General features: G+C 42.7%; 1 protein-coding gene across 1 annotated transcript in view; it reads right to left on the bottom strand.

Moving 5' to 3' along the window:
• Positions 1-21,958, bottom strand: part of SEC11A (SEC11 homolog A, signal peptidase complex subunit) — a 48,224-nt gene extending 26,266 nt beyond the window's left edge. Inside the window, exon 1 of the mRNA XM_023187170.1 lies at positions 21,532-21,958. Coding sequence (XP_023042938.1) covers positions 21,532-21,582 — 51 coding nt within the window. The 5' untranslated portion in view covers positions 21,583-21,958. The remainder of the gene's footprint in view (positions 1-21,531) is intronic.
• Between the last annotated feature and the right edge of the window lie 4,221 nt (positions 21,959-26,179).

The raw sequence follows: 26,179 nt of genomic DNA, 5'->3' as shown, positions 1-26,179 counted from the left end.
GGGAGGGGGGGGGGGGGGGGAGAGGCTGGGCGCGGTGGCTCAAGCCTATAATCCCAGCACTTTGGGAGGCCGAGACGGGCGGATCACGAGGTCAGGAGATCGAGACCATCCTGGCTAACACGGTGAAACCCCGTCTCTACTAAAAAAAAATACAAAAAAACTAGCCGGGCGAGGTGGCGGGCGCCTGTAGTCCCAGCTACTCGGGAGGCTGAGGCAGGAGAATGGTGTAAACCCGGGAGGCGGAGCTTGCAGTGAGCTGAGATCCGGCCACTGCACTCCAGCCTGGGCGACAGAGCGAGATTCCGTCTCAAAAAAACAAAAAAAACAAAAAAAAAAAAAGAAAGAAAGAATAGCTGGGTGTGGTGGTGCACGCCTGTAGTCCCAGCTCCTTGGAGGCTGAGGCAGGAGAATCACTTGAACCCAGGAGGAAGAGGCTGCTGTGAGCTATGATTGTCCTACTGCATTCTGGCCCAGGTGCCAGAGCAAGACTGTGTCTCAAAAAATAAACACAATTGTGATGAGGAATCCAGCTCTCTTGTACCATTTTCTATTTTCTCCCTACAATTATTAACCTGTTTTTCCTGCATACTTTATAAAAACATTTCAAGTTTCATATTCTTATACATGCAAAGTTAATCTCTGAAAAGACAGACAAGAAACTGGGGAAGGGGAACCAGGAGTCAAGGTGGAAGGAAAAGATGTTCTGATACACATACTTCACATTTTTACCGTTTTTAGTATATGCAAGTATCACCTGTTCAAAACTAAACTGTTTAGGTTTATTATTTTAAGTCCATGCTAATGGCCAGAATACTATTTTTCAAGCATTCCAATGAAGCATGGTGTACTCAATCAATGTGATTAATCAATTTCCACAAAAGGAAATAAGAACATTTTCTCAGAGACACTTAGAAATATTTGCTGTTCTTTTGAGTAATGGAGTGATGTGAGCACATGGGTAATCTGAAATCTACTTTGACACTCACATTTACAGGTAAGGAAACTGAGGCACAGAGAAGCTAAGCAATATGCTCATGGTTGCATACCTACTGGCTGCCAGCTATTAGAACTCTGGCCTCCTAAATTCTACGTTTTCAAGATGGTGGCTTTTTAAAAGACAAAATGGATCTTTTTATTCTGAAGGCTGAATTGAAGAAGTGGAGTGGGAGATGATAGAAGTAGGAAAACTAGCTTCTAAGATGCAATTATGTCAACCAGAAGATAGTGAGGAATTCAGTTAAGACTCAATTTTCCAACTTTCTGCACTAAAAATATCACCTACAGTACTGGATAGGACAATAGATTCTGGGCCTTAATTCAGAACCTCTGAGGAAGGGGTTGTAGGATTCTACAATGTATATAGCTCCATAATCCCTTACTCAAAACCCTTGGGGGTCAGATGTGTTTCAGGATTCAGAATGGGTGTGATTTTGAAAAGGTAATACTTGCATGTACCCTATGTTACATACATACTCTTAGCAGGGTTTATGGCAATATCCCATTATCAAACACATTAAGATTTTGGCAGCAAAACAAAAATTCACAAGGAAGTAAATAAAAACTAAAAAAAAAAAAAAACAAAACAAAAAACCCACATGTCAATCAGTTCACATCTATTTTGTTGAGGGAAAATAATTTCCATTTTCAAAAGGGCTCAGTTATAGAGTTGTCAGACGTTACCTAATAAGATATTTAATAAGATAACTGCTATTTAAAAGAAAAATGCCCACCGGGTGCAGTGGCTTATGGCTATAATCCCAGCACTTGGGAGGTCAAGGTGGAGGACTGCTTGAGCCCAGGAATTCGAGTCCAGCCTGGGCAACATAGTGAGACCCCTATCGCTAAACAAAAAATAATAAATTTTAAAAATTAAGAAAAAAGAAAAGTGCCAGTCAAGGCAACATAGCAAGACCCTGTCTCTAAAAAAAAAAAAAAGAAAAAGAAAAAAAATTAATTAATTAGTTGAGTGTGGTGGCACACACCTGTAGTCCCAACTACTTAAGAAGCTGAGGTGGGAGGATTGCTTGAGCCCAGGAGGTCGAGGCTGTACTGAGCTGTGACCGCACCACTGCATTCTAGCCTGGGCAACAGTACAAGACCTTGTCTCAAAAAATAATAATAAAATAAAAATGAACAAGTTAAAATATATGATTTCCTATGTCCTTGCAAGGAGGTCACGATCCCATCCATAATTATCCTTCTCCTTTTCCTCAGACACATAATGCTTTTATTATGAAATCATTATTGTAAAATGCATCTAATTATCAAGATCGTCTTTCTCATTATTATTAGAGAAAAAGGTTAAAAGTTCCTGATTATGTATAACTGGTTTGTTCCTTAAAAAGTACCTATTTGTATACTGCTAAGTCAATCTGTAAGCCAAAACCTACACGGAAGCACACTATTTGCTAAAACAAACATTCTATCTGAGCAAAAGCTTGAAAAGTGTCAAACTCTTCTCCCTTTCTTTTTACCCCTCTTTTCCTGCCAACAGTCTTTACTCAAAAGTCAAACATATTGCCTCCCTAGCCCCTACTTTCTTTATCACTATGTCTAAATGCTTAGGAATGTATACAATCAGAAAACAAGTGTTGTCTCTTTCTCTACTGGCAGAAATAAGGTGGCAGCTACCTACCCTCATATCATCTGACCACATCAAGCTAACTATTAATAAAGACATTGCAACATATGTAGAATAATAACCACAGAATTGAATAGCCTTATTATTTTTTTCTAAGAAATGACCAGAACAATATTTCTTCAATGCTCAAGGTGAAACTAGAAAAGAATGATATCAAAACCAATCAAAGTTCTATATAATATCTCTCAGCAGCTGTGATATAAGGATTTGTGTTCACTATTCTTTTTTTTTTCTCTTTGGGAAGTATTGTGTAGAGCCCTCCCCCAAAGTCCTGCGACTGGAATAAGCCACAAGACAATTTATAATCCACTCTAAGTAATATATAATAAGAAATTAAGAAAAACCTAACAGAAAATTCAGCAAGATAAAAGTTGATAATAATTTTAAACACTACAATTTAATGGGCTACAATCTAGAAGCTATATCCTGTGTATTTACCGATCACAATGATCAAATATACCATTGTGCTTCCTATTCTTTAAGAGATATTTGAAGTTCAACGTATAGGATATGTTCGTAGAAATCAGAAGCAAAAATGTGTCTTAGAGCTACAAAATAGCAGTTGGCCTAAGTCTTAAATTCCATTTATCTTAAGACCTCAAATTAAGGGACTCATTAATCCATAATCACAATTCTCCTGCTTTCTAACTCACGAAAGGAGAAATTAGAAGCTAAGTATTACAGAGAGTATACTGATAGCAGCTAGAAGTGAGATTGATGGTGCTGAAAAAATTGAAATATCTTCAAATGGACACTATCATTGTGATCCAATAAAGTTAACGCAAGTCCTGGAATAAATCTTAAATGATAATTTTTTAAATCCCTAATAGTCTAAACAAGCATACCACCATTAAAACAAGTTTCACTTTAGAAATCTGTTAAATCTTTTAAAATCTGACAAGTGAAAACATATTTAACATATATAAACACATGTACAGCAGCTTCCCTCATAATAGCCTCAAACTGGAAATAACTCAAATGCTCATCAACAGATGAATTCAGGCTTACTGGAGCATTTTAGATTTTGGATATTTCAGATTTGGGATGTTCAATCAGTAAAATGTAAATAGAAGTATTCAAAAAAAAAATCCAAAATATTTCTGGCCCCAAGCATTTCAGATAAGGGATGCTCAACCTGTACATAAATTGCAGTATTTCTATAAAATGGAATACTACTCAGGAATACAAAGGAATTAACTACTGACACATGCAACATAGGTGAATTTCCAAAATATGCTGTCCTGGCCAGGAGTGGTGGCTCATGCCTATACTCCCAGCACTTTGCAAGGCCAAGGCGGGCAGATCACTTGAGGCCAGGAGTTTGAGACTAGCCTGGACAACACAGCGAAACCCCGTCTCTACCAAAAATACAAAATTTATCTGGGCATGGTGGCACGTGGCTGTGGTCCCAGCTGCTCGGGAGGTTGAGGTGGGAGGATGGCTTGAACCTGGGAGGCAGAGGTTGCAGTGAGTTGAGATCACACCACTCCACTCCAGCCTGGGCGACAGAGCAAGACTCTGTCTTAAAAAAACAAAAACAAAACAAAAAAAAACCCAACAGAAAACAACAAAATGAGCTAAAGAGACCAAATTTACCTTCCTGCCTGAAATAACTGAAACACTGGACAAAATATATGAAACAAGGGTTTTCAGACATTGGACACGTGACTGTGTTCAGGTAATAAGGACTATGATTACTTAGAAAGGGGAAACAAAGAAGATGAGACCAACAACTGCCTCAACTTATAGATTGGAGAATTTCCAGACCACAGGGCAAAGGAGAAATGCAGACAGAGCCTAGCAGTCTCCCTGACTTGAGGATAAAGAACTGGAGAGTTCAGCCAGGCACGGTGGCTCAAGCTGTAATCCCAGATCTTAGGGAGGCAGAGGCAGGAGGATAGCTTGGGCCAAAGAGTTCAAGACCTGCCTGGGCAATGTAGCAAGATCCCTGTTCTCCACAAAAAAAGAAAAAAACCAAGACACACACACACAAAAAGGAAGAACTGGGAGTTCAGGGAGACAAAAGCAAAGATCAGTGCATGCATGTGAGGGGACTACTGAGGATGGAAAAAGAACCATCTAAAAGGAGCAGATAGAACAATTCTCACAGCTCTTATGGAGTAAGAATAGTTTGTTTCCACCAGAGTAGAAATCTTCATGGGGCTTTGGATTAGAGTACTCAGAAAGGTATTATTCACTTGTAGTGCAAAATTAGCCATAGACTAACAGCTGCTCTGGATCCATCTAACAAAGCTTCATAAGAGCTTGAGAAGACCAAACCGTTTCCAACTAACTTGCCTGTATCCCAGAATAAAGCTCAAGAATATTTATGCAAATACAAAAATATCCAGCACCCAAAAAGGTAAAATTCATAAAGTCTGGCAACCAATAAAAAACTACCAGACATGCAAAAAGGCAAGAAAATATGACCTATAATGAGAAAAATCAATGAATAGAAACAGACCCAGAAATGGCAGAAATTATAGGATTAGTAGACAAGGATATCTGCTGGGCAAGGTGGCTTATGCTTGTAATCCCAGCACTCTAGGAGGCGAAGGCGGGTGGATCACAAGGTCAGGAGTTCAAGACTGGCCTGGCCATATCTTGAAGCGACATGGTAAAACCCCGTCTCTACTAAAAATACAAAAATTAGCCTGGCGTGGTGGCGCATGCCTGTAATCCTAGCTAATTAGGAGGCTGAGACAGGAGAATTGAACCCAGGAGGTGGAGGTTGCAGTGAGCTGAGATCACGCCACTACATTCAAGCCTGGGTGACAGAGCAAGACTCCGTCTCAAAAAAAAAAAACGAAAAACAAAAACAAAAAAAGGTAGAGGAAAACTTAACACATTAAGTAGAGATGTGGATGACAGAAAAATATCCACGGGCCAGGTACAGTGGCTCACGCCTGTAATCCCAGCACTTTGGGAAGCCAAGGCAGGCAGATCACCTGAGGTCAGAAATTTGAGACCAGCCTGACCAACACGGAGAAACCCTGTCTCTACTAAAAATACAAAATTAGCCGGCCGTGGTGGCGCATGCCTGTAATCCCAGCTACTCGGGAGACTGAGGCAGGAGAGTCACTTGAACCTGGAAGGCAGAGGTTGCAGCGAGCCAAGATCACGCCATTGCACGCACTCCAGCCTGGGCAACAAGAGCAAAACTCCATCTCAAAAAAAAAAAAAAAAAAAAAAAATCCAAGACCTAAATCAAACTTCTAGAGACAAAAAATACAATGTCTGAAATAAACACTAGACAGGTGAAAATAACAGCTGACTAGGCACCTCAGAAGAAAATTTAGTAAACTTGAAGTCATAACAATAGAAATTATCTCAAATGAAAAAGCAAATAGGAAAAAAAAAAAAAAAAAGATTGAGCCAAGCATGGTGGCATGCACTTGTAGTCCCAGCTACTTGGCAAGAGGCTGTAGTGGGAGGATGACTTGAGCACATGAGTTTGAGACCAGCCTGAGCAACACAGCAAGACTCCATCTCAATAATAATAATAATAATAATTTTTTTTGAGATGGAGTTTTGCTCTTGTTGCCTAGGGTGGAGTGCAATGGCATGATCCCAGCTCACTGCAACCTCCGCCTCCTGGGTTCAAGCAATTCTCCTGCCTCAGCCTCCCAAGTATCTGGGATTGGAGGCATGATAGATACTTATATTTTATACTTATCGAGATCATGCCACTGCACTCCAGACTGGGCAACAAAGCTAGACTCTGTTTCAAGAAAAAAAAATGTAAATGATCTAAATACTATACTTAGAAGTTAAATACTGGTCACTTGGATAAATAAAACAATGTTCAATTATATGCTGCCTACAAAAATGCACTTTAAATATAAAGTTATCCACATACAAATATAAATATATCCACATACAAATATTGTGAAAGAAAAAGAAAAAAAGAGAAAAACACATATCATGCTTACGTTAATCAAAAGAAAACTGAAGAAAAAAAAAGCAAGCTAGAGTGGTTGCATTAATATCATACAAAGTAGATTTTGGCCGGGCACAGTGGATCACGCCTGTAATCCCAGCACATTGGGAGGTCAAGGTGGGTGGATCATGAGGTCAAGAGATGGAGACCATCCTGGCCAACATGGTGAAACCCCATCTTTACTAAAAATACAAAAATTAGCTGGGCGTGGTAGCGTGCAGCTGTAGGCACAGCTACTTGGGAAGCTGAGGCAGGAGAATCGCTTGAACCCGGGAGGTGGAGGTTGCAGTGAGCAGAGATCACACCACTGCACTCCAGCCTGGAGACACAGCGAGACTCTTTCTCAATAATAATAATAATAATAATAATGATAGGGAGGTAAATTCATCATGAGGATGTAAAAATTCTAAACATTTATGCAACTAATAACCCAGCTAATTTTTTCAAAAATTTTTGGCCAGGGCGGTGGCTCACACCTATAATCCCAGCACTTTGGGAAGCCGAGGTAGGCGGATCACCTGAGGTCAGGTGTTTGAGACCAGCCTGGCCAACATGGTGAACCCTCATCTCTACTAAAAATACAAAAATTAGCTGGGCATGGTGGCAGGTACCTGTAATCCCAGCTACCTGGGAGGCTGAGGCAGGAGAATCGCTTGAACCTGGGAGGCAGAGATTGCAGTGAGCTGAGATCGCATGCACCATTGCACTCCAGCCTGGGCAACAAGAGCGAAACTCCGTCTCAAAAAAAAAAAAAGAAAAAAAGAAAAAATTTTAGAGATGAGGTCTTGCTACGTTGCCCAGGCTGGTCTCAAACTCCTGGGCTCAACAATCCTCCTGCCTCAGCATCCTGAGCAGCTGAGATTATAGACACAAGCAGTAGTGCCCAGTTTACAAATATATTTATACCAATATATTATACAACTTTACATATTAGACAACTTTGATGAAGTAAATCAATGCCTTGATACCAACTATCAAAATTCACTTAAGAAGAAATAGACAACCTGAATAGACCTATATTCTATTTGAATACAATTAATTTGAATTTATGGATTTAAATAATCCATATTATTAAATAATTTGAATTTATGGATTTAAAATCTTCCCACAAAGAAAACTCCAGGCTCAGATGGCATTCACTGGCAAATTCTACCAGACATTTAAGGAAAAAAATTCTAACAATTCTAGACACTAACTCTTCCAGAAAATTGCAGAAAAGTGAATACTCCCCAACTTACTCTATTAATCCAGTAAGCCAATTTTAAGCCAGTTTTAAGTAAGGTTCTGCAACAGGTCCAAGCTTTGAAAGCTGTACTAGTAGCTGGGATTACAGTATTACCATGTGACTCAGAAGATTTCATGGTGGCTGGTATGTCTGTAATGGATAGGGATGCTATATGGAGCCTTCGGCAGTCCTTTATAAGTAAATGACAGCCAAGATCTTTTGGATGGGGACAAAGCTATACTGTCCTTTGGAGAATTGTTCTCCTTTTGAGTAACAGCTTTTAGTTTGCTACTGAGTTCTTGTAGAGACTAAAAATTTGACCATGGGCCAAGTTAACATGTGACCTGAACTCCCTGACATGCACTGGATGCCTGGACGCTGTCATATTCACCAAGCCATAAAGTAGGGCAAGCATAGCAGTAAGTACTCCATCATTAAGTGTAAGTGGTATAGAGAAGACTGGGCTCAAGCATGTCCTGAAGACACAAGTAAACATGAGCAAGTGACTCAGATACCCATGGCTCCTAACAATGCTACCCTGCTTCCTCCCTCAAATTGCATTTACTGCCTCATGAGGAGCTCCCCGTGACAGCTGACTAAGGAAGACTTTAGGCCTGATTTGTGATGGTTCAACATAAACCATCTAGCACTAACTGAAAGGAGACAGCTGTAGCATTACAATGTCATGCAGGGTTGATCATGAAGGATTGTGAAGAAAAGAAATCCTCCCAATGGGCAGCTTCAAACAATACTGCAGTTGTTCATTTTGCCTGGATGGAGAGATGACTACAGATGTAGATTTACATTGATTCAAAAATGACTAGCAGTTTGGCTGGATGCACAGTGACTTAGAAGGGACATCACTGGAAAGTTGAGACAAGAAGTCTGAGGAAGAGATATGTGGATGGAGCACTCCACATATGTATATAGAATATGAAGATAATTATGTACCATATAAATGCTCATCAAAGAATTACCTCAGCAGAAGATCTTAATAATCAGGTGAACAAAAATGACTTCTTCTGTGGATATCAGTCAGCCTATTTCCCCAGCCACCTGTCTTACCCAACAGACTCATGACTAAAGTGGCTGCAGCAGTCAAGATAAAGGTTAGCAACATGGACTTCCACTCACCAAGACCTATTAGGTTCTAGCCAACACTGAGTAACTAGCCTGCCAACCTCAAAAAAACAATACTGCCGCCAATCCTGATGGCAGGTTGATCATACTGGATCATTTCAATCATGAAAGGAACAGCAATTTCTTCTTGCTAGACTAGACTCTGGATATAGATCGGTCTTCCTTGTCCTTAGTATTTCCGTCAAAAAGCACCATCCACAATCTTACAGAATGCCTTATTCTTCATTGTGGTATCCCATACAACACTGCTTCTGACCGGGGGACTTATTTTATAGCAACTAAAGCACAGCAGTGGGCAAGCAGTCATGGAATTCACTAGTCTTATTATGTCCCTCATCACCTTGAAGTAGCCAGCCTGAAATATCAGAATAGTAGACCATTTTCAATTTATTGTCTCTCAACTCCAAATCCACCCTCCTTCCTTGTGTTACTCAAGCTGAATCCTATAAACACAAATCCTCTGCCAGCTGGCTTAACGTTAGGTGTAATTAGTAAAGGGTATTGAAAGGTTACTGCAAAACAGAGGGCTTCCCCTCCTGGTTTCAACATGATTTTAGTCCACCTAGTACCCAGTGGGTCAGTGTGCTGGAAGCCTGGTAGTGCTCACTTCAGTGACCACCAAGGTTGACTCGAGCCCACACTCACTCTCTGCCAAATTTCTCAACCTTCCAGTAATTCACGACTATAAACCAGCTCCAGGTCAGTACTCTGGCAAATGGTATTGCCATGATAGGTTACATGTTGCTGTGGCAGCCAAACCCTCACCAAAAGGTCTGAATCTCAGGCTTGGGAGGGGTTTGGGGTAAGGTGCTTTCTTACTTCTTTCTTTGTTCACTCTTCCTCATCCTGGAGGATAGTAGCTATTTTCTGCATATGCTACTTCTGGAATCTTTTTTTTTCTGTCTTTTTAAAGATAAAAGGTCTCATTCTGTTGCCCAGGCTGGAGTATAATAGCATGATCATAGCTCACTGCAGGCTTAAACTTCCGGGCTCGAGTGATTCTCCCGCCTCAGCCTCCGGAGTAGCTAGGACTACAGGTGAGCACTACCATGCCTGGCTAATATTTTAACTTCTTTTTTTTTTTTTTTTTTGAGACGGAGTCTCACTCTGTCACCCAGGCTGGAGTGCAGTGGCCGGATCCCAGCTCACTGCAAGCTCCGCCTCCCGGGTTTACGACATTCTCGTGCCTCAGCCTCCCAAGTAGCTGGGACTACAGACGCCTGCCACCTCACCCGGCTAGTTTTTTGTATTTTTTTAGTAGAGACGGGGTTTCACTGTTAGCCAGGATGGTCTCGATCTCCTGACCTTGTGATCCGCCCGTCTCGGCCTACTGGGTCTCACTATATTGCCCAGGTTGGTCTTAAACTCCTGGCCTCAAGTGATTCTCCTGTCCGGGCTTTCTAAAGTGCTGGGATTATAGGCATGAGCCACTGAGCCCGGCCAAGAGTCCTCTTTTACCCCTTTCAGTAGTTTAGCATCTTCTAGTAATTAACAGTTATTTATATTAGATTTTCCCTGTTTAATTACTGCTACGGTTACTGTCTTCTGTGTGACAGAAACGGCCTTTTCAGAATACAGTTATGGCATCAGCTAGGTGGCAACACTTTGTGGGTTTGGGGTAATGTCTAATGTCCTCCAGTATGTTGTATATGATCTGAATTGACAACCAACATATGGTGCTGTTTTTTCTATAGCTAGGATTCACTAGTCCAGGAATTAAAGGATAGGAATGGATGTGACTCCTCTCATTATTACCCCTAATGATCTGGTAGTGAAATTTCTACTTCCAGACCAGGGGCAGTGGCTCACACCTGTAATCCCAGCACTTTGGGAGGCCGAGGCAGGTGGATTACCTTAGGTCATGAGTTCGAGACTAACCTGGTCAACATGGTGAAACCCCATCTCTACTAAAAATACAAAAATTAGCCAGGCGTGGTGGTGTGCACCTGTAGTCCCAACTACTCAGGAGACTGAGGCAGGAGAATTGCTTGAACCCAGGAGGCAGAGGTTGTAGTGAGCTGAGATCGCATCACTGCACTCTAGCCTGGGCAAGAGAGCGAGATTCCATCCAAAAAAAAAAAAAAAAATGCTTCCCATCCTCACAACTTTTAAATCTGCTGATTTAAAGGTTTTATTTATTTGTTTGTTTATTTATTTATTTATTTTGAGATGGAGTCTCGCTCTTGTCACCCAGGCTGGAGTACAGTGGCACAATCTCAGCTCACTGCAACCTCTGCTTCCCGGGTTCAAGTGATTCTCCTGCCTCTACTGAGTAGCTGGGAATACAGGTGCCCACCACAATGTCCAAAATTTTTTTATTTTTTGTGGAGACGGGGTTTCACCTTATTGGCTAGGCTGGTCTCGAATTCCTGACCTCAGGTGATCCACCCACCTCAGCCTCCCAAAGCACTGGAATTACAGATGTGAGCCACCACACCTGGCCTGATTTAAAGGTTTTAATTCACAAAGGTTTTAATCCATCCATCAAGGGACATAATGGTTCCGTTAAACTGAATGTTAAGACTGCTACTTGGTCACTTTGGGCTTCTCATTCCAGAGAACCAAAATGCAGCAGGGTTATAATTGGCTAGGGTGATTGATCCTGATCATCAGAGAGAAACAGGGTTGCTACTATGCCACGAGGGAAGCAAATGGAACTGGAATATAGAGGATCTCTGGGGCCCCTCAGTACTCCCATCTAAAAGTCAGTGAAAACTCCAACAACCCAATTCAGGTAGGACTTCTTATGACAACCCTTCACTAAAGAAGGGTAGGTCACCCCGAGGCAAGAAATTATGACCAATTTAGGTTACTGCTGAGCAGAGACAGAAAACAGCTATGATCATGTGACCAATTACAGAAACAAAGGATAGTTATATCAGAAACGTAACTTTTGTTTTATCTTTATTCAAAAGTTGATATGATTAAAACAGGTGTGTATAGATGCCAAGTTGACAAAGGGTAGAATCTAACAGTTTTGTACTTTGTCAACTTGGTTAAGCTAGAACTAGGTTTCCCCAAATCCCCTTCCCTGTATGGTTCTGGGTTAGAGTTGGCCAAAAAGAAATCTGCCCAAGATTTGGAAGGTGAAAGTGCAGTAGTAGCTGTAATTCAGCAGAAGGTCACTGTGGTTAGAGATGGTAAGACAGACACTGAGGGGCTAGCAGAATTCAGCTCTTCTGGCTGACTCAGAGACTAGCGAGACAGGCAACGGCCTCCCACGGATCTCTCCATCTGCTCTCCTTTGCAGTCTCACTCCAGCAGCTGGACGTGGAACTCCATGTCAAGCTTAGATCTGTCCACCCAAACCAGTGCTTCAGAAGAGCTACTTAGTGACACTCCTCTGGGTCTCTAATCCACTTTTAGACTCTTATCCAGTTTCTCCTACAATTGTGTGAGACTTTTTTTTTTTTTTTTTTTTTTGAGATGGAGTCTCACTCTGTCGCCAGACTGGAGTGCAGTGGCACAATCTTGGCTCACTGTGACCACCGCCTCCCAAATTCAAGCCATTCTCCTGCCTCAGCCTCCTGGGTAGCTGGGACTACAGGCGCGCGCCACCAGGCCCAGCTAATTTTTGTATTTTTAGTAGAGAAAGGGTTTCACCATGTTGGCCAGGATTGTCTCGATCTCTTGGCCTCGTGATCCACCTGCCCTGGCCTCCCAAAGTGCTGGGATTACAGGCATGAATCACTGCGCCCGGCCAAGGTTTTATTACTATAATAAATCCATTATTCAATAATACTCATAGTAGTTCTTCTTCCAGACTAAACCCTGACTGATAAACCACGTTTTTTGGACAAAATTTTCCAGTTAAGGGGTAGACACCTTAAGTGTCTGGATTCTATATCTCACTTTCTTCCTTGAGCAGAAAACATAACCCTTTTGAAGAAGAGTTAAAACCCCAGTTTCTCCTAAGGGGAGCTCATCTTTACTGTTATAGGTTTGTGCCATCTGGCTGTGAAAAAGAATATAATCATCCTTGTCTTTATGTCATTTGTGGAGAGAACGTTATGAAAAAAATAACAGATGTAAAATATCAAGGAATGGTAGCAAGAAAATATCTTTGTTACTATGGTACTGTATTCTGGATTTTGCTCAGTTACATGGAATAAAGAATAATTTCTGGCTGTTCAAAAGAATATATTAGTCGGGCGTAGTGGCTCACACCTGTAATCCCAGCACTTAGGGAGGCCAAGGCTGGTGAATCACTTGAGGTCAGGAGTTCAAGACCAGCCTGGCCAACATGGTGAAACCCCATCTTTACTAAAAAATACAAAAAAATTAGCCAGGCGTGGTGGCACATGCCTGTAATCCCAGTTACTCAGGAGACTGAGGCAAGATAAGTGCTTGAACCCAGGAGGCAGAGGTTACAGTGAGATGGCACCACTGCACTCCAGCCTGGGTGACAGAGTGAGACTCTGTCTCAAAAAAAAAAAGAATATACCTGTTGATGTTAATTGCAGTTTACAATAAAATTTTACTTGTGATTTTCTTGTGTATGTAATGGAGACTGATACCAATATTTCTACATTGAAACTTGGCAATTCATTAATAAAATGTTGACACCCTGCCAGTAATAAAGATTTTCCTGATCCTAAATAAGACCAGATTACTTTCCCATAAACAAAAAAAAAAGTAGTGACTTTATCCTCTGTGTTGGATACACCTCCTATTTACTTCACATTTATCCATATTAGGTCTATGTCTAAGAAAAATGTCCTAGGTTTCTGTATGTTTCAGGGACAACTCATTAAAAAAAAAAAGAAAAAAAGGGCCGGGCACGGTGGCTCAAGCCTGTAATCCCAGCACTTTGGGAGGCCGAGACGGGCGGATCACGAGGTCAGGAGATCGAGACCATCCTGGCTAACACGGTGAAACCCCGTCTCTACTAAAAAATACAAAAAACTAGCCGGGTGTGGTGGCAGCGCCTGTAGTCCCAGCTACTCGGGAGGCTGAGGCAGGAGAACGGCATAAACCCGGGAGTCGGAGCTTATAGTGAGCTGAGATCTGGCCACTGCACTCCAGCCTGGGCGACAGAGCAAGACTCCGTCTCAAAAAAAAAAAAAAGTATCAAAGATACCTAGGCAACAGGGCAAAATCTCATCTCTACAAAAAATACAAAAATTAACCAGGCATGAGTTGGAGTCTCACTATGGTACCCAGTACACCTGTAGTCCCAGCTACTCGGGAGGCTGAAGTGGGAGGATGGCTTGGACCCAGGAGGTTGAGGCTGCAGTGAGCTGTAATCGCGTCACTGGACTCCAGTCTAGGTGACAGAGCGAGACCTTATCTCAGGAAAAAAAAGAAAAGAAAAAGTTATCTAGAAATCATTAAAATATCACTGCAATAACAGTTAAGAGTTGGGTCATACTAAGAGATGGGAAGATATAAAAAGAATGAAGGATCCTATTAAGTCTCAAGGACTTTACATTTAGGCAGGAAGGCATACAGATAATTAAAACCCAGAGAAATGCAAATTCAATCAAGCAATGTAAGTGGCCTGCGGGGAGTTAAGTACACATTTATGGGAGTCTGTTTAGTCCCTTCAGGGCTCAGACAGGCATCTAGTCACATCCTGGCCAATAAAAAAATCTCAGCAAGCAGAGAAGTCAATTCTAAAAATTACATGTGACATACATGTAACATAAAAATAATTTGGCATAACATACTTATTTCATTAGTGAGTAAATATCTTTTTTTTTAAAGAGATGGGGTCTCACTATGTTGCCCAGGCTAGACTTGAACTCCTTGGGCTCAAGCAATCATCCTGCCTCAGCCTCCCTGAGCAGCTGGCACTACAGGTGCAGCACCACACCTAGCTATCATTTTTAACCCCAGAATGATTTATAATTAAAAATAGAATGTTTAAGGGAAAGCGTGCATAGTGTTAATATTCTTAAGAACTCTGTTCATATTTGTTTTTGTTTTTTGTATTGTTTTGTTTTTTGAGATGGAGTCTCACTCTGTCACCCAGACTGGAGTGCAGTGGTGTGATCTTGGCTCACTGCAACCAACATCTCCGGGGTTCAAGCAATTCTTCTGCCTCAGCCTCCTGAGAAGCTGGGATTACAGGTGCACACCACCACACCCCACTAATTTTTGTATTTTTAGTAGAGACGGGGTTTCACTACGTTGACCAGACTGGTCTCGAACTCCTGACCTCAAGTGATCTGCTTGCCTCAGCCTCTGAAAGTGCTGGGATTACAAGTGTGAGCCACTGCGTCTGGCCTTTTCTGTTCTTTTTTTTGACACAGGGTCTCACACTGTCACCAAGGCTGGAGTGCAGTGGCACAATCTTGGCTCACTGCAACCTCTGCCTTCCGGGTTCAAGTGATTCTTGTGCCTCGGCCACCTGAGTAGCTGGGATTACAGGCGTGTGCCACTACACCTGGCTAATTTTTGTATTTTTAGTAGAAATGGGGTTTCACTATGTTGCCCAGGCTGATCTCAAACTCCTGGGCTCAAGCGATTCATCCACCTCGGCCTCCACCATTACAGGCGTGAGCCACTGCACCCAGCCATATTTGGTATTTTAACTTCTGTAAAATTTAAGAGATTTTGACCTAGTGAAATAATAAGTTAGCCTTAAAAATTCAGTTTAAAATGTGTAATCAGTTGTTTTAGATTTATTATTTGAATCAGAAAGTTTACTATTTATACAGTGCTGAAACATTTTAAGAGAACTTAAGAAGTCTCAGATCTATAAAAATGATATAAGTAGTCCATGTTTGTTGAATAATTGAAGTTCTTTAAAATAACTTTTTAATTTATAAAGTTTAATCATTTTAAGATGTTTAACTTTGTAAATTAAACCAAACATAGGCTCTTAAAAGTGATTGTTGGCCGAGTGCAGTGGTTCACACCTGAAATCCCAACACTTTGGTAGGCCGAGGCAGGCAGATCACTTGAGGTCAGGAGTTCGAGACCAGCCTGGCCAACATGGTGAAACCTCGTCTCTACTAAAAAAAAAAAACAAAAATTAGCCGGGAGTGGTGGTGCATGCCTATAATCCCAGTTACTCTGGAGGCTGTGGCAGGAGAATTGTGTGAACCCAGGAGGCAGAGGTTGCAGTGAGCCGAGATGGTGCCACCACACTTCAGCCTAGGCAACAGAGTGAGACTGTCTCAAAAATAAAAAAGTGATTGTTAAAATTTGCTACACTTTAAATAGGATAAGATTTGTAAACAAATTCTAAAAATTTAAGAAAGAATTTAGTTTTAAAATTTTAGATTTTATAAATTATTATTAGAACTAAAGATAACTCTAAACAGGCTTTTCTGCACACAAAAACCACCTCAATGTGCATTTAAAAATGCTCGTATCTTTGGGAGGCTGAGGTGGGCGGATCATGAGGTCAGGAGATCAAGACCATCCTGGCTAACATGGTGAAACCCATAAAACTACAAAAAATTAGCATGTGATCACATGCATCTGTAGTCCCAGTTACTTGGGAAGCTGAGGCAGGAGAATCGCTTGAACCTAGGGGTGGGTAGGTTCCAGTGAGCCAAGATTGAGCCATTGCACTCCAGCCTGGGCAACAGAGCCAGACTCCATCTCAAAACAAAACAAACAGACAAAAAAATTGCTTACATTAAGGTTGGGCACAGTGACTCACACTTATAATCAATTCCAGCTCTTTGGGAGGCTGAGGTGGGCGGATGGCTGAGCTTAGGAGTTCACGACCAGCCTGGGCAACCTGGTGAAATCCAGACTCTACAAAAAATACAAAAATTAGCCAGGTATGGTGTTGCTAGCCAGTAGTCCCAGCTACTCCAGAGGCTGAGGTGGGAGAATCACTTGATCCCGGAAGGAGGAGGTTGCAGGGAGCCAAGATCCTGCCACTGTACTCCAGCCTGGTCAACAGAGTGAGACCCTGTCTCAAAACAAACAAACAAAAATTAAAAAAAAAAACCTCTCATACTAATCAGTGGTGTGCTGGAACCAGCTTCCTAAATTTTCAGCAATTCTGCAAGCTGGTTGTTAAACACAGTGCTGTTAAAAAACTAGAATAATAAATTATATTAAAGGCCGGGCACGGTGGCTCATGCCTGTAACCCCAGCACTTTAGGAGGCCAAAGTGGTCAGATCACTTGCAGTCAGGAGTTCAAGACCAGCCTGGTCAACATGGTGAAACCCCCATCTCTACTAAAAATACAAAAATTAGCCAGACATGGTGGCACGCACCTGTAATCCCAGCTACTAGGTTGCAGTGAGCCGAGATGACATCACTGCACTCCAGCCTTGGTGACAGAACACAGCAAGACTCTATCTCAAAAAAAAAAAAAAAAGAAGTCATACTCCAAACAAAGGTAAGTATACAAATAAAATAGTATATGACTATTAGCTAAAAGGACCTTAAAGATCACCTAATATTCTAGGGTGGTACCCAGAGACTAAGAAAGAATACAAGCATACTGTTAAAAATAAATTAATTTAAACAACTTGGCTGGGTGTGGTGGCTCACATCTGCAATCCCAGCAGTTTGAGGGTCCGAGGTGGGAAGATCACTCGAGCCCAGGAATTTGAGCCCAGCTTGGGCAGAACAGCAAGACTCCATCTCTACAAAAAATACAAAAATTAGCCAGGCATGGTGGCATATATCCATAGTCCCAACTACTCAGAAGGCTAAGGTGGGAGGATTGCCTGAGCCAAGGAATTCAAGGCTGCAGTAAGATGTGACTATGCTACTGCACTCCAGCCTGGGCAACAGATACAGACTTTGTCTTAAAAAAAAAAAAAAAAAATTGAAGAAACCCAACATACCTCTACCTCTATTACAAAGCCCAGAATCCAGAACACAGACAACATGAAATACTGGGGAGGATGTGGAGCAACAGGAACTCTCATTCATTGCTGGTGGAAGGCAAAACAGTACAGCCATTCTGAAAGTGTTTCACGATTTTTTATAAAACTAAAACATACTCTGTTTGTTTTGTTTTGTTTTGTTTTGAGACAGAGACTTGCTCTGTCGCCCAGGCTGAAGTGCAGTGGTGTGATCTGGGCTTACTGCAACCTCTGCCTCCCAGGTTCAAGCCATTCTCCTGCCTCAGCCTCCTGAGTAGCTGGGATTACAGGTGCGCACCACCACGCTCCGCTAATTTTTATATTTTTAGTAGAGAAAGGGTTTCACCATTTTGGCCAGGCTGGTGCTGAACTCTTGGCCTCTAGTGATCCTCCCACCTTGGCCTCCCAAAGTGCTGGGATTATAGGCATGAGCCACTGCGTCCAGCCTAAAAATTGATTAAAACTCCAAAGAATACATATTCTATGATTCCATTTATATAAAATGCAAACCCCTCTATACTGACAAAAAGCACATTAGAGGTGGGACAGAAGGGGTCTTGTAGGTGATATATATGTTCTATATCTTCATTGTGTTAGGTATACATAAGTATAAAAAATTATCAAACAGTACACTGTAAATGGAGGGAGTTCATTTACTAAAGTATTCCTCTGTGGATCTGATAAGGAAAAACAAAAACAAAACTCAAACAAAGTAATCGGACACTTAATATAGATGTAATATGTAATTAGGTATAAGCAGAGAAGTTATGCAAACAATAGCAACTTTTAGAGGAATAAAACAAAATTCTAATTTCCCTCTTTCATTTGATTAATTCTCAGTATCTACATGTATCTACATGTATTGTCAATTCTTTTTCCCAGATATTATGTACAGATAAAGAGCTCATTTCATAACTCTCCCTCACCCCATCATATCCAATCCCTCCTATCCATTCCTAACAACCTCTGGGAGGCCAGGGTGGATAATTCTACCATTTAAACTTCCACTAACCCTGAATGTCATAGATGCAATGAATTCTGAACCACAATCACTCCACATTAGAGAAACACAGGGCAGAATAGCCCACTCATTTTATCTTCATGTATCTGGTCTCTCTTCCTGCCATTTTGTTAGAGCAGGAGGAGTGCCTTGTATATCTCTATGCTTTAGAGCCTATCTAGCAGGTTTGCAAGTGCTGAGTGAATTCCTTCCCTTTTGATTATTGGAATGCTAACCAACCCAGGTTAAAGATGAAGCTATTGGCTGGGCACAGTGGCTCACGCCTGTAATTCCAGCACTTTGGGAGGCCGAGGCAGGCGGATCATGAGGTCAGGAGATCCAGACCATCCTGGCTAACACAGTGAAACCCCATCTCTACTAAAAATATAAAAAAAATTAGCTGGGCGTGGTGGCGGGCACCTGTAGTCCCAGCTACTCGGGAGACTGAGTCAGGGGAATGGTGTGAACCCAGGAGGCGGAGCTTGCAGTGAGCCGAGATAGCGCCACTGCAGTCCCCCTTGGGCGAAAGAGCGAGACTTCCATCTCAAAAAAAAAAAAAAAAAAAAAAAGATGAAGCTGTTAAGAAGGTCTTTCAAGATCCAACTTAAATGCTAGTATCTCCTTGAAGCTGTTCGTAATGCCCTGACTCTCACAATTTTCCTACCACTGCTAGAATGGGTCATATCCTTCTTTATCCAAGTGTTCAGGCTTTAAAGACCTGAGATCAAATCCACATCCTGCCATTTACCTTTTTTTTTGAGACACAGTCTCGCTCTGTTGCCAGGCTAGAGTGCAGTGGCACAATCTCAACTCACTGCGCTAGAGTGCAGTGGCACAATCTCAACTCACTGCAATCTCCACCTCCCGGGCAATTCTCCTGCCTCAACCTCCCGAGTAGCTGGGACTACAGGCGTGCGCCACCAGGACCAGCTAATTTCTGTATTTTTAGTAGAGAGGGGGTTTCAACATGTTGGCCGGGATGGTCTTGATCTCTTGACCTTGTGATCTGCCCGCCTCAGCCTCCCAAAGTGCTGGGCCTACAGGCATGAGCCACCACACCCAGCCTGCCTTCTATCGTAAGCAAATCACTAAAGCTCTATAACAATGACATCAACCACAGCACAGCCAATACTCACCATGTGCCAGACGCTCTTCTGAGGGCTTTATATTAACTCATTTAATCTTCATAGCGACCCTACGTTTGCACAACACAGTGAATGCAACTAATGCCAGTGAAGTATACACTTAAAAATGATTACAATGGAATATTTTATGTTGCGTATCTTTTTACAACAATAAACGTAAACATAGGCACAGAGAGGTTAAGTAATCTGCTCAAAGTCACACAGCCAGTAAATAGCAGAGCTACTTCAAACCTCAGAAATCTAGCTTTAGAGTCCATACTCTTAACTTCTATACTATATTGCTTCTCACAAAGTCTCATTTTCTTCATATGTTTAATATGAACAACACTACCTACCTTACATGTGTATAAAGTGCTTCACGCATGGTAAGAGCTCAAAAAAGTTATTGTTTTGCCTTAGTCCTTTTCTACACATTTAGGCTCCTTGAAGGCCGAGTCTTTCTTAACTATCTTTGCATTTCTCTCATTGTACCTGGCATAGAGTACAATAAATATCAGACTCAAAATAAATACTTTCTTCAGAGGAATGTCTGTGGCATCTAGAAATCCAAATATGGATTAAAAAAAGACAACACTATACGAGTAAAAATTTGGAGTGTTGTCATAAAAACATAAAGTAACATTTGTGCAATTTTTATAGAATGCTCAATTCTGACTGACAGAATTGACAATGAGCTAGCTAAAGCCTGAAGGGGAGTAAGGAAAGATTGTGTATCTACTTCCCTAAGTGGCAGCTATAAGTACAAAAAATGCAAGTCCAAGGGAAAAAAAATCCTTAATGGTGACATCAGGATAATCATAACAGTAAAATACTGTTTAAAACAAACAAACAAACAAGTCCGATGCAGCAAAACTAGGCTCTACAGACACACTTAGTGCCAAAGACAAAACAGAGCAAACTTTTCTAAGGACTAAATAATTACAACAGTATTCTCAGTACTATTTAGCATACGATCTAGAAGATGAAGGTAGAGCAAAGTGTAAGGACAAAATCAGGAGACCTACATTTCTAGACCCCCGTGGCACTGATACTGGACTATAAAACCATAGATTCTGAGGGCTGCCACCTTAGTGCTAAGCGGACGCAAGGTAAAGTGGTGTAACTGTTCCAACTCGGAGCTCACAGTGGTCCAAGTCAAAGTCCGTGCAGCCCGCTACTGCTCAGCTCTACTAAAGGGTTGCAAGGAGCTGAAAGCAGCAAAACGGCTTCTTGGGGCCTACAATCGCCTTTCTGAGCGCCCCAGAAACCGGCTAAACCTTGTCTCTCCCAAATCCACCTGGAGTCGCTCCTACTGGAGAAATCAAGAGTCGGCCGCCTTAAAATGACTAAAACAATAAGCAACCCCAACTCCCACTTTCAAAGCGCGTACGGTTTCCATTTGCTCCCCTGCCTCAGTAGGAGGAATGGAACATGAAGACACCGCTTCCCGCCCCGCCCCGCCCCGCCCCGCCCCAGGTAGGCCCTGAATCAGTTCGGGGTTAAAAATAATGAGGCGGGCAAGGCAGCCTCTGGCCACAGACTCCAAAGCAAGGGAATGACCCGAGCAAGAGACCAGCTCAGACCCTCACACCACAACCCTGGGGTCCTCCAGGCCCCGCAGCAGCAGCCTGGAAGAGACAAGAAGAGCCAGGAGAAAAAGAGGACGGCCAAGCTCACCTGCCGCTTGTTCATCCGCCGCACATCGTCCAAAAAGTCTAAAGAGAGCATGGCGGGGACGGCAAGCAGGACACCGGCACGGGATATGGCGCGATGACCAGCGGGCGGAACGACTGGCGCTCGGGTCGGGCTCACACTGTACAGGGCCCCGCAGTGCTTGCACTTCCGCTTCCGGGGCGGGAGCTGGCACTGTCGGGCACGGTCCCCGCCTCCCGCGGCCCTTTGCTGCGGAGACCTGAGAGACTCACTACCGTGCTAGTCCAGTCTCAGGGCTCGGCCTCGCCGTGGGAGGGTTCTCCCGCACTGGCTCTCGCCTGCCAAGAACCGACTGGACGCCACTTCCCGTGCTCGGCTCCGCGGCCTCTCACGGAGGCGGCGACCCGGGCTTAGATGGGGAGGCTGCCCAGCTACCTTCGCAAGGCGGGCCTGTGTGCCCGCCCGGCCAATCGCTAGCAACCTCTCCGGTGTGGGCGGGTAGAAGCGGTTCCGCGTCCCGGCGCAGGTATGGGTGTGGCAGTGGATGTGTCGTGTGACAGTGGGTTCTCAGGTCGAGCAAGTCTCCCCGGGTTACGGAGCAGGTGCTTGCTTTTTTCTTTTCTTTTCTTTTCTTTTCTTTTCTTTCTTTCTCTCTCTCTTTCTCTCTCTCTCTTTCTCTCTCTTTCGTCTCTCTTTCCATCTCTGTCCCTCTGTCTCTGTTGAGGTGCTTACTTGCTTTCTCTCTCTCTCTCTCTCTCTCTGTCTCTTTCTTTCTCTCTCTTTCTTTTCTTTCTCACTGTCGCCCAGGCTGGGGTGCAGTGGCGCAATCTCAGCTCACTGCAACCTCCCCCACGCAGGAGATTCTCCTGCCTGGGGCTTCCAAGTAGCTGGGACTAGGCGCGCGCCACCACGCCTGGCTTATTTTTGTATTTTTAGTAGAGACAGGGTTTCACTATGTTGGCAAGACTGGTCTCAAACTCCTGGCTAATTTTTGTATTTTTAGTAGAGACGGGGTTTCACTGTGTTGGCCAGGCTGGTCTGGACCTCCTGAGCTCAGGTGATCCGCCCGCCGTGGCGTCCCAAAGTGCTGGGATTACAATCGTGAGCCACGTCGCCGGGCCCTCGAGGTGCTTTCGATAAGTGCTTTTCGCGTAAGGTTGGACCACGTGAGAGACCTTCAAAGCACTGCCTGAGCCTGCCAGGAGTTTACAGTCTAATTGGAGAGAAAACTGCCCGGGACAATTAGAAAACATCCAAATGGTACAACAGCGTGATGAGACCACCAGTGGTGTGGGTGGTTAGGAAGTGGCTTCCTTTCCGACCTTGACTTTGCTGACAGGATTTGACATGGTCTCCTTGAATTCTACCTCCTGATTTTCTTAACTCGGGCACCTTGATGTGACTATCTTTTCGCTACCTTTTACTTTGGCCAAAGCTCCTAATACTCACTTCAGTCAACAAAGATTAAAGCTGGATTACTTGGTATCATTTCTCTCTCTCTCTCTCTCTTTTTTTTTTCCCCAAAATAATCATTCTCTCCCGTTAGGGAAAGATGAATGAAGGATATACTGGAACTCTTTGTAGTATCCTCGAAATTCTTTAAATGCAAAGTCATTACAAATTAAAAACTTGAATTTATTGGAGGATGGCTATAATAAAAAAGACAAATAATACTAAGTTTAGGGGAGGATGTGAAGAAATTGGAACCCTCATATACTGTTGGTGGGAATGTAAAATGGTACAGCCGCTTTGGGAAATTGCTGCAGTTCCTCAAAAGGTTAAAGATGGGCCATGCGCAGTGGCTCATGCCTGTAATCCCAGCACTTTGGGAGGCTGAGGCAGGTGGATCACCTGAGGTCAGGAGTTCCAGGCTAGCCCGGCCAACATGGTGAAAACCCATCTCTATTAAAAATATGAAAATTAGCCGGGCGTGGTGGTGGGCGCCTGTAATCTCAGCTACTGGGGAGGCTGAATCAGGAGAATCGCTTGAACCCAGGAGGCGGAGGTTGCAGTGAGCCGAGATCGTGCCACTGCACTCCACCTTGGGCGACAGAGCAAGACTCCATTTCAAAACAAACAAACAAAAAAAGATTAAAGCTGGAATCATCATATTAACCAGCAATTCCACTGCTAGGTATATACCCCAAAAAAGAGAAAACATTTGTCCACACAAAAATTTGCACATGAATGTTCACAGCATTATTCATTAACAGCTAAAAAGTGGACATAACTGAAATGTTTATCAACTAATGAAGGGATAAATAAATGTGGTATATTGGAATAATGTACTAATAATTCCGCTGTTACAATGGAATATTATTTGGCAACAAAAGGAAATACTACAACATGAATGACCCTTCAAACAGATTTAGTGAAAGGATCCAGTCACAAAAGACAAAGTATTGCATGACTCCATTTAGGTAAAAATCTAGAATAGACAAATCCACAGAGATGGAAATCAGTGGTTGCCTAGGGCTGGGAGAGTTGGGGAAAATGGGGAGTGGCTGCTAATGGGTATGGAGTTTATTTTAGGGTATGCTAGTTGTACAGCTATGTGAATATACTCAAAACCATTAAATTGCATACTTTACATTGGTGAATCGTATGGTATGTGTATTATATCGCAATAAAGCTATTGCGAGAAAGAAAAAGAAACCACTGGTGTCTGGCTCACTGTTAAATTCCTAGTGGTGAACCCATAGCCTAGCACATGTTATAGCCAATAAATACTTGTTGAATTTAAAATTGTGTGTGTGTGTGTGTGTATTTTTGTTATCTCCAACAACTGCTGCCTCTAGGTACCCCACACTTACTGAGTTGAAAAAAAATTCCTAATTTATCCAATTTAGGAAGACTTGTGGAATAAAATACATTTGAACTCCGTGAGGACAGGGACATTGTCTTGTCCACCCTGTTATCTCCAGCTCCCGTGAGAGTACCAGACATGTAGCAGACACTCAATAAGTATTTGTTAATAAATGTTAAATATGGGTTCTAGTCTAAATTCTGGCTAGTAGAACCCTTGGCCTCTTCCTATTAATGTTGAATTCAAATCTAAAAGTGAGCGCCAGCACTATTTAAATGAGTATCAATCTTGTAATGTGTAGAAAAGAGCCGTAAGAGAGGCGTAAAATCCTGTGGAGTTTCAGATGTGGCAAAAGTCAATTCAGTTGGGGAGGCTTGTGGAGAGCTTAAAAAGGGCGTCAGGCCAGGCACAGTGGCTCACACCTATAATCCCAGCATTTTGAGAGGCCAAGGGGGAAAGATCCCTTGGGCCTGGGAGTTCAAGACCAGCCTGGGCAATAAAGTGAGACCTCCTCTCTACTAAAAATAAAAATTAGGCCTGGACTGGTGGCTCATGTCTGTAATCCCAGCACTTTGGGAGGCTGAGGCAGATGGATCACCTGAGGTCAAGTTCGAGACCAGCCTGGCCAACATGGTTGAAACCCTGTCTCTACTAAAAATACAAAAAGTAGCCAGGCATGGAGGCGTGTGCCTGTAGTCCCAGCTACTTGGAGGCTGAGGCAGGAAAATCGCTTGAACCCGGGGGGCAGAGGTTGCAGTGAGCCAAGATCACACCATTGCACTCCAGCCTGGGCAACAGAGTGAGACTCCATCTGAAAAAAAAAAAAAAAAAAGAATGCACGAGAAAGGAACAGGACCAGGGGAGAGTGATATAAACTAAGAGGATCTGCAAAGGCTTAATGAGGTTTCCTGGACTGCTCAGTGTCTCTTATGAAAATAATTCAGAAATTTAGGACAGGTGATCCCAGACTTGATACAGATGTAAAGCCTAAGGAATTCAATTTTCCAAACGTGGGACTCTGACATGCTATTTTCTTTGCCGACTGGGATGCCAGTCTTTCTGACACATAAGTCTTTTGGCCCTATCAATCACAGTGTTATGTGTGGCATTTTCCTTTATAGAAAGCCTACTGGCCCCCCTGAAGAAAGTATCTTAGTATAGAAGTTAAGTTAGACCCACTTGGCTTTGAATCACAGATCAATTGCTAGCTGTTTGATCTTGGACCAATTAGTTAACTCTTTTTCCAAAAAAATTTATTTAATTTAATGTTTCTAGAGACAGAGTCTCACTCTGTCACCCAGGCTTGAATGCAGTGATATGAACATACTTCACTGCAGCCTAGACCCCCCAGGCTCAAGCAGTCCTCCCACTCAGCCTCCCAAGTAGCTGGGACTGCAGGCACATGCCACCACGTCCAGCTCAGTTAGCAATTTTTTAATCCCTAGTTTTCTAGTGTGTAAAGTAGGAATACAACAGAATTTATGTCATTTGAGGATTTAACAAAATAGTACATGTAAATAAAGGTGTTGAGGGCTGGGCATGGTAGCTTACGCCTGTAATCCCAATACTTTGAGAGGTGGGCAGATCACTCAAGCCCAGGAGATCGAGACCAACCTGGGCAACATAGTGGAAGCCTCATCTCTACAGAAAATTTAAAAACTTAGCCAGATGTGGGGACACATGCCTGTAGTTTCAGCTACTCAGGAGGCTGAGTCAGGAGGATCGATTGAGTCCTGAAGGTTGATCCCGCAGTGAGCCATAACTGTGCTTCTGCACTCCAGCCTCAGTGACAGAGAGAGCCTCTTATCTCAAAAAATAAATTAAATAAATAAATACATATATACATAAATACATAAAGCTGTTGTC

The sequence above is a fragment of the Piliocolobus tephrosceles genome, chromosome 6, assembly GCF_002776525.5.
Source record: "Piliocolobus tephrosceles isolate RC106 chromosome 6, ASM277652v3, whole genome shotgun sequence".
Lineage (NCBI taxonomy): Eukaryota > Metazoa > Chordata > Mammalia > Primates > Cercopithecidae > Piliocolobus > Piliocolobus tephrosceles.
Note: the sequence above shows the minus strand (reverse complement) of the source record. Positions and strands in the feature narration are given on the sequence as shown.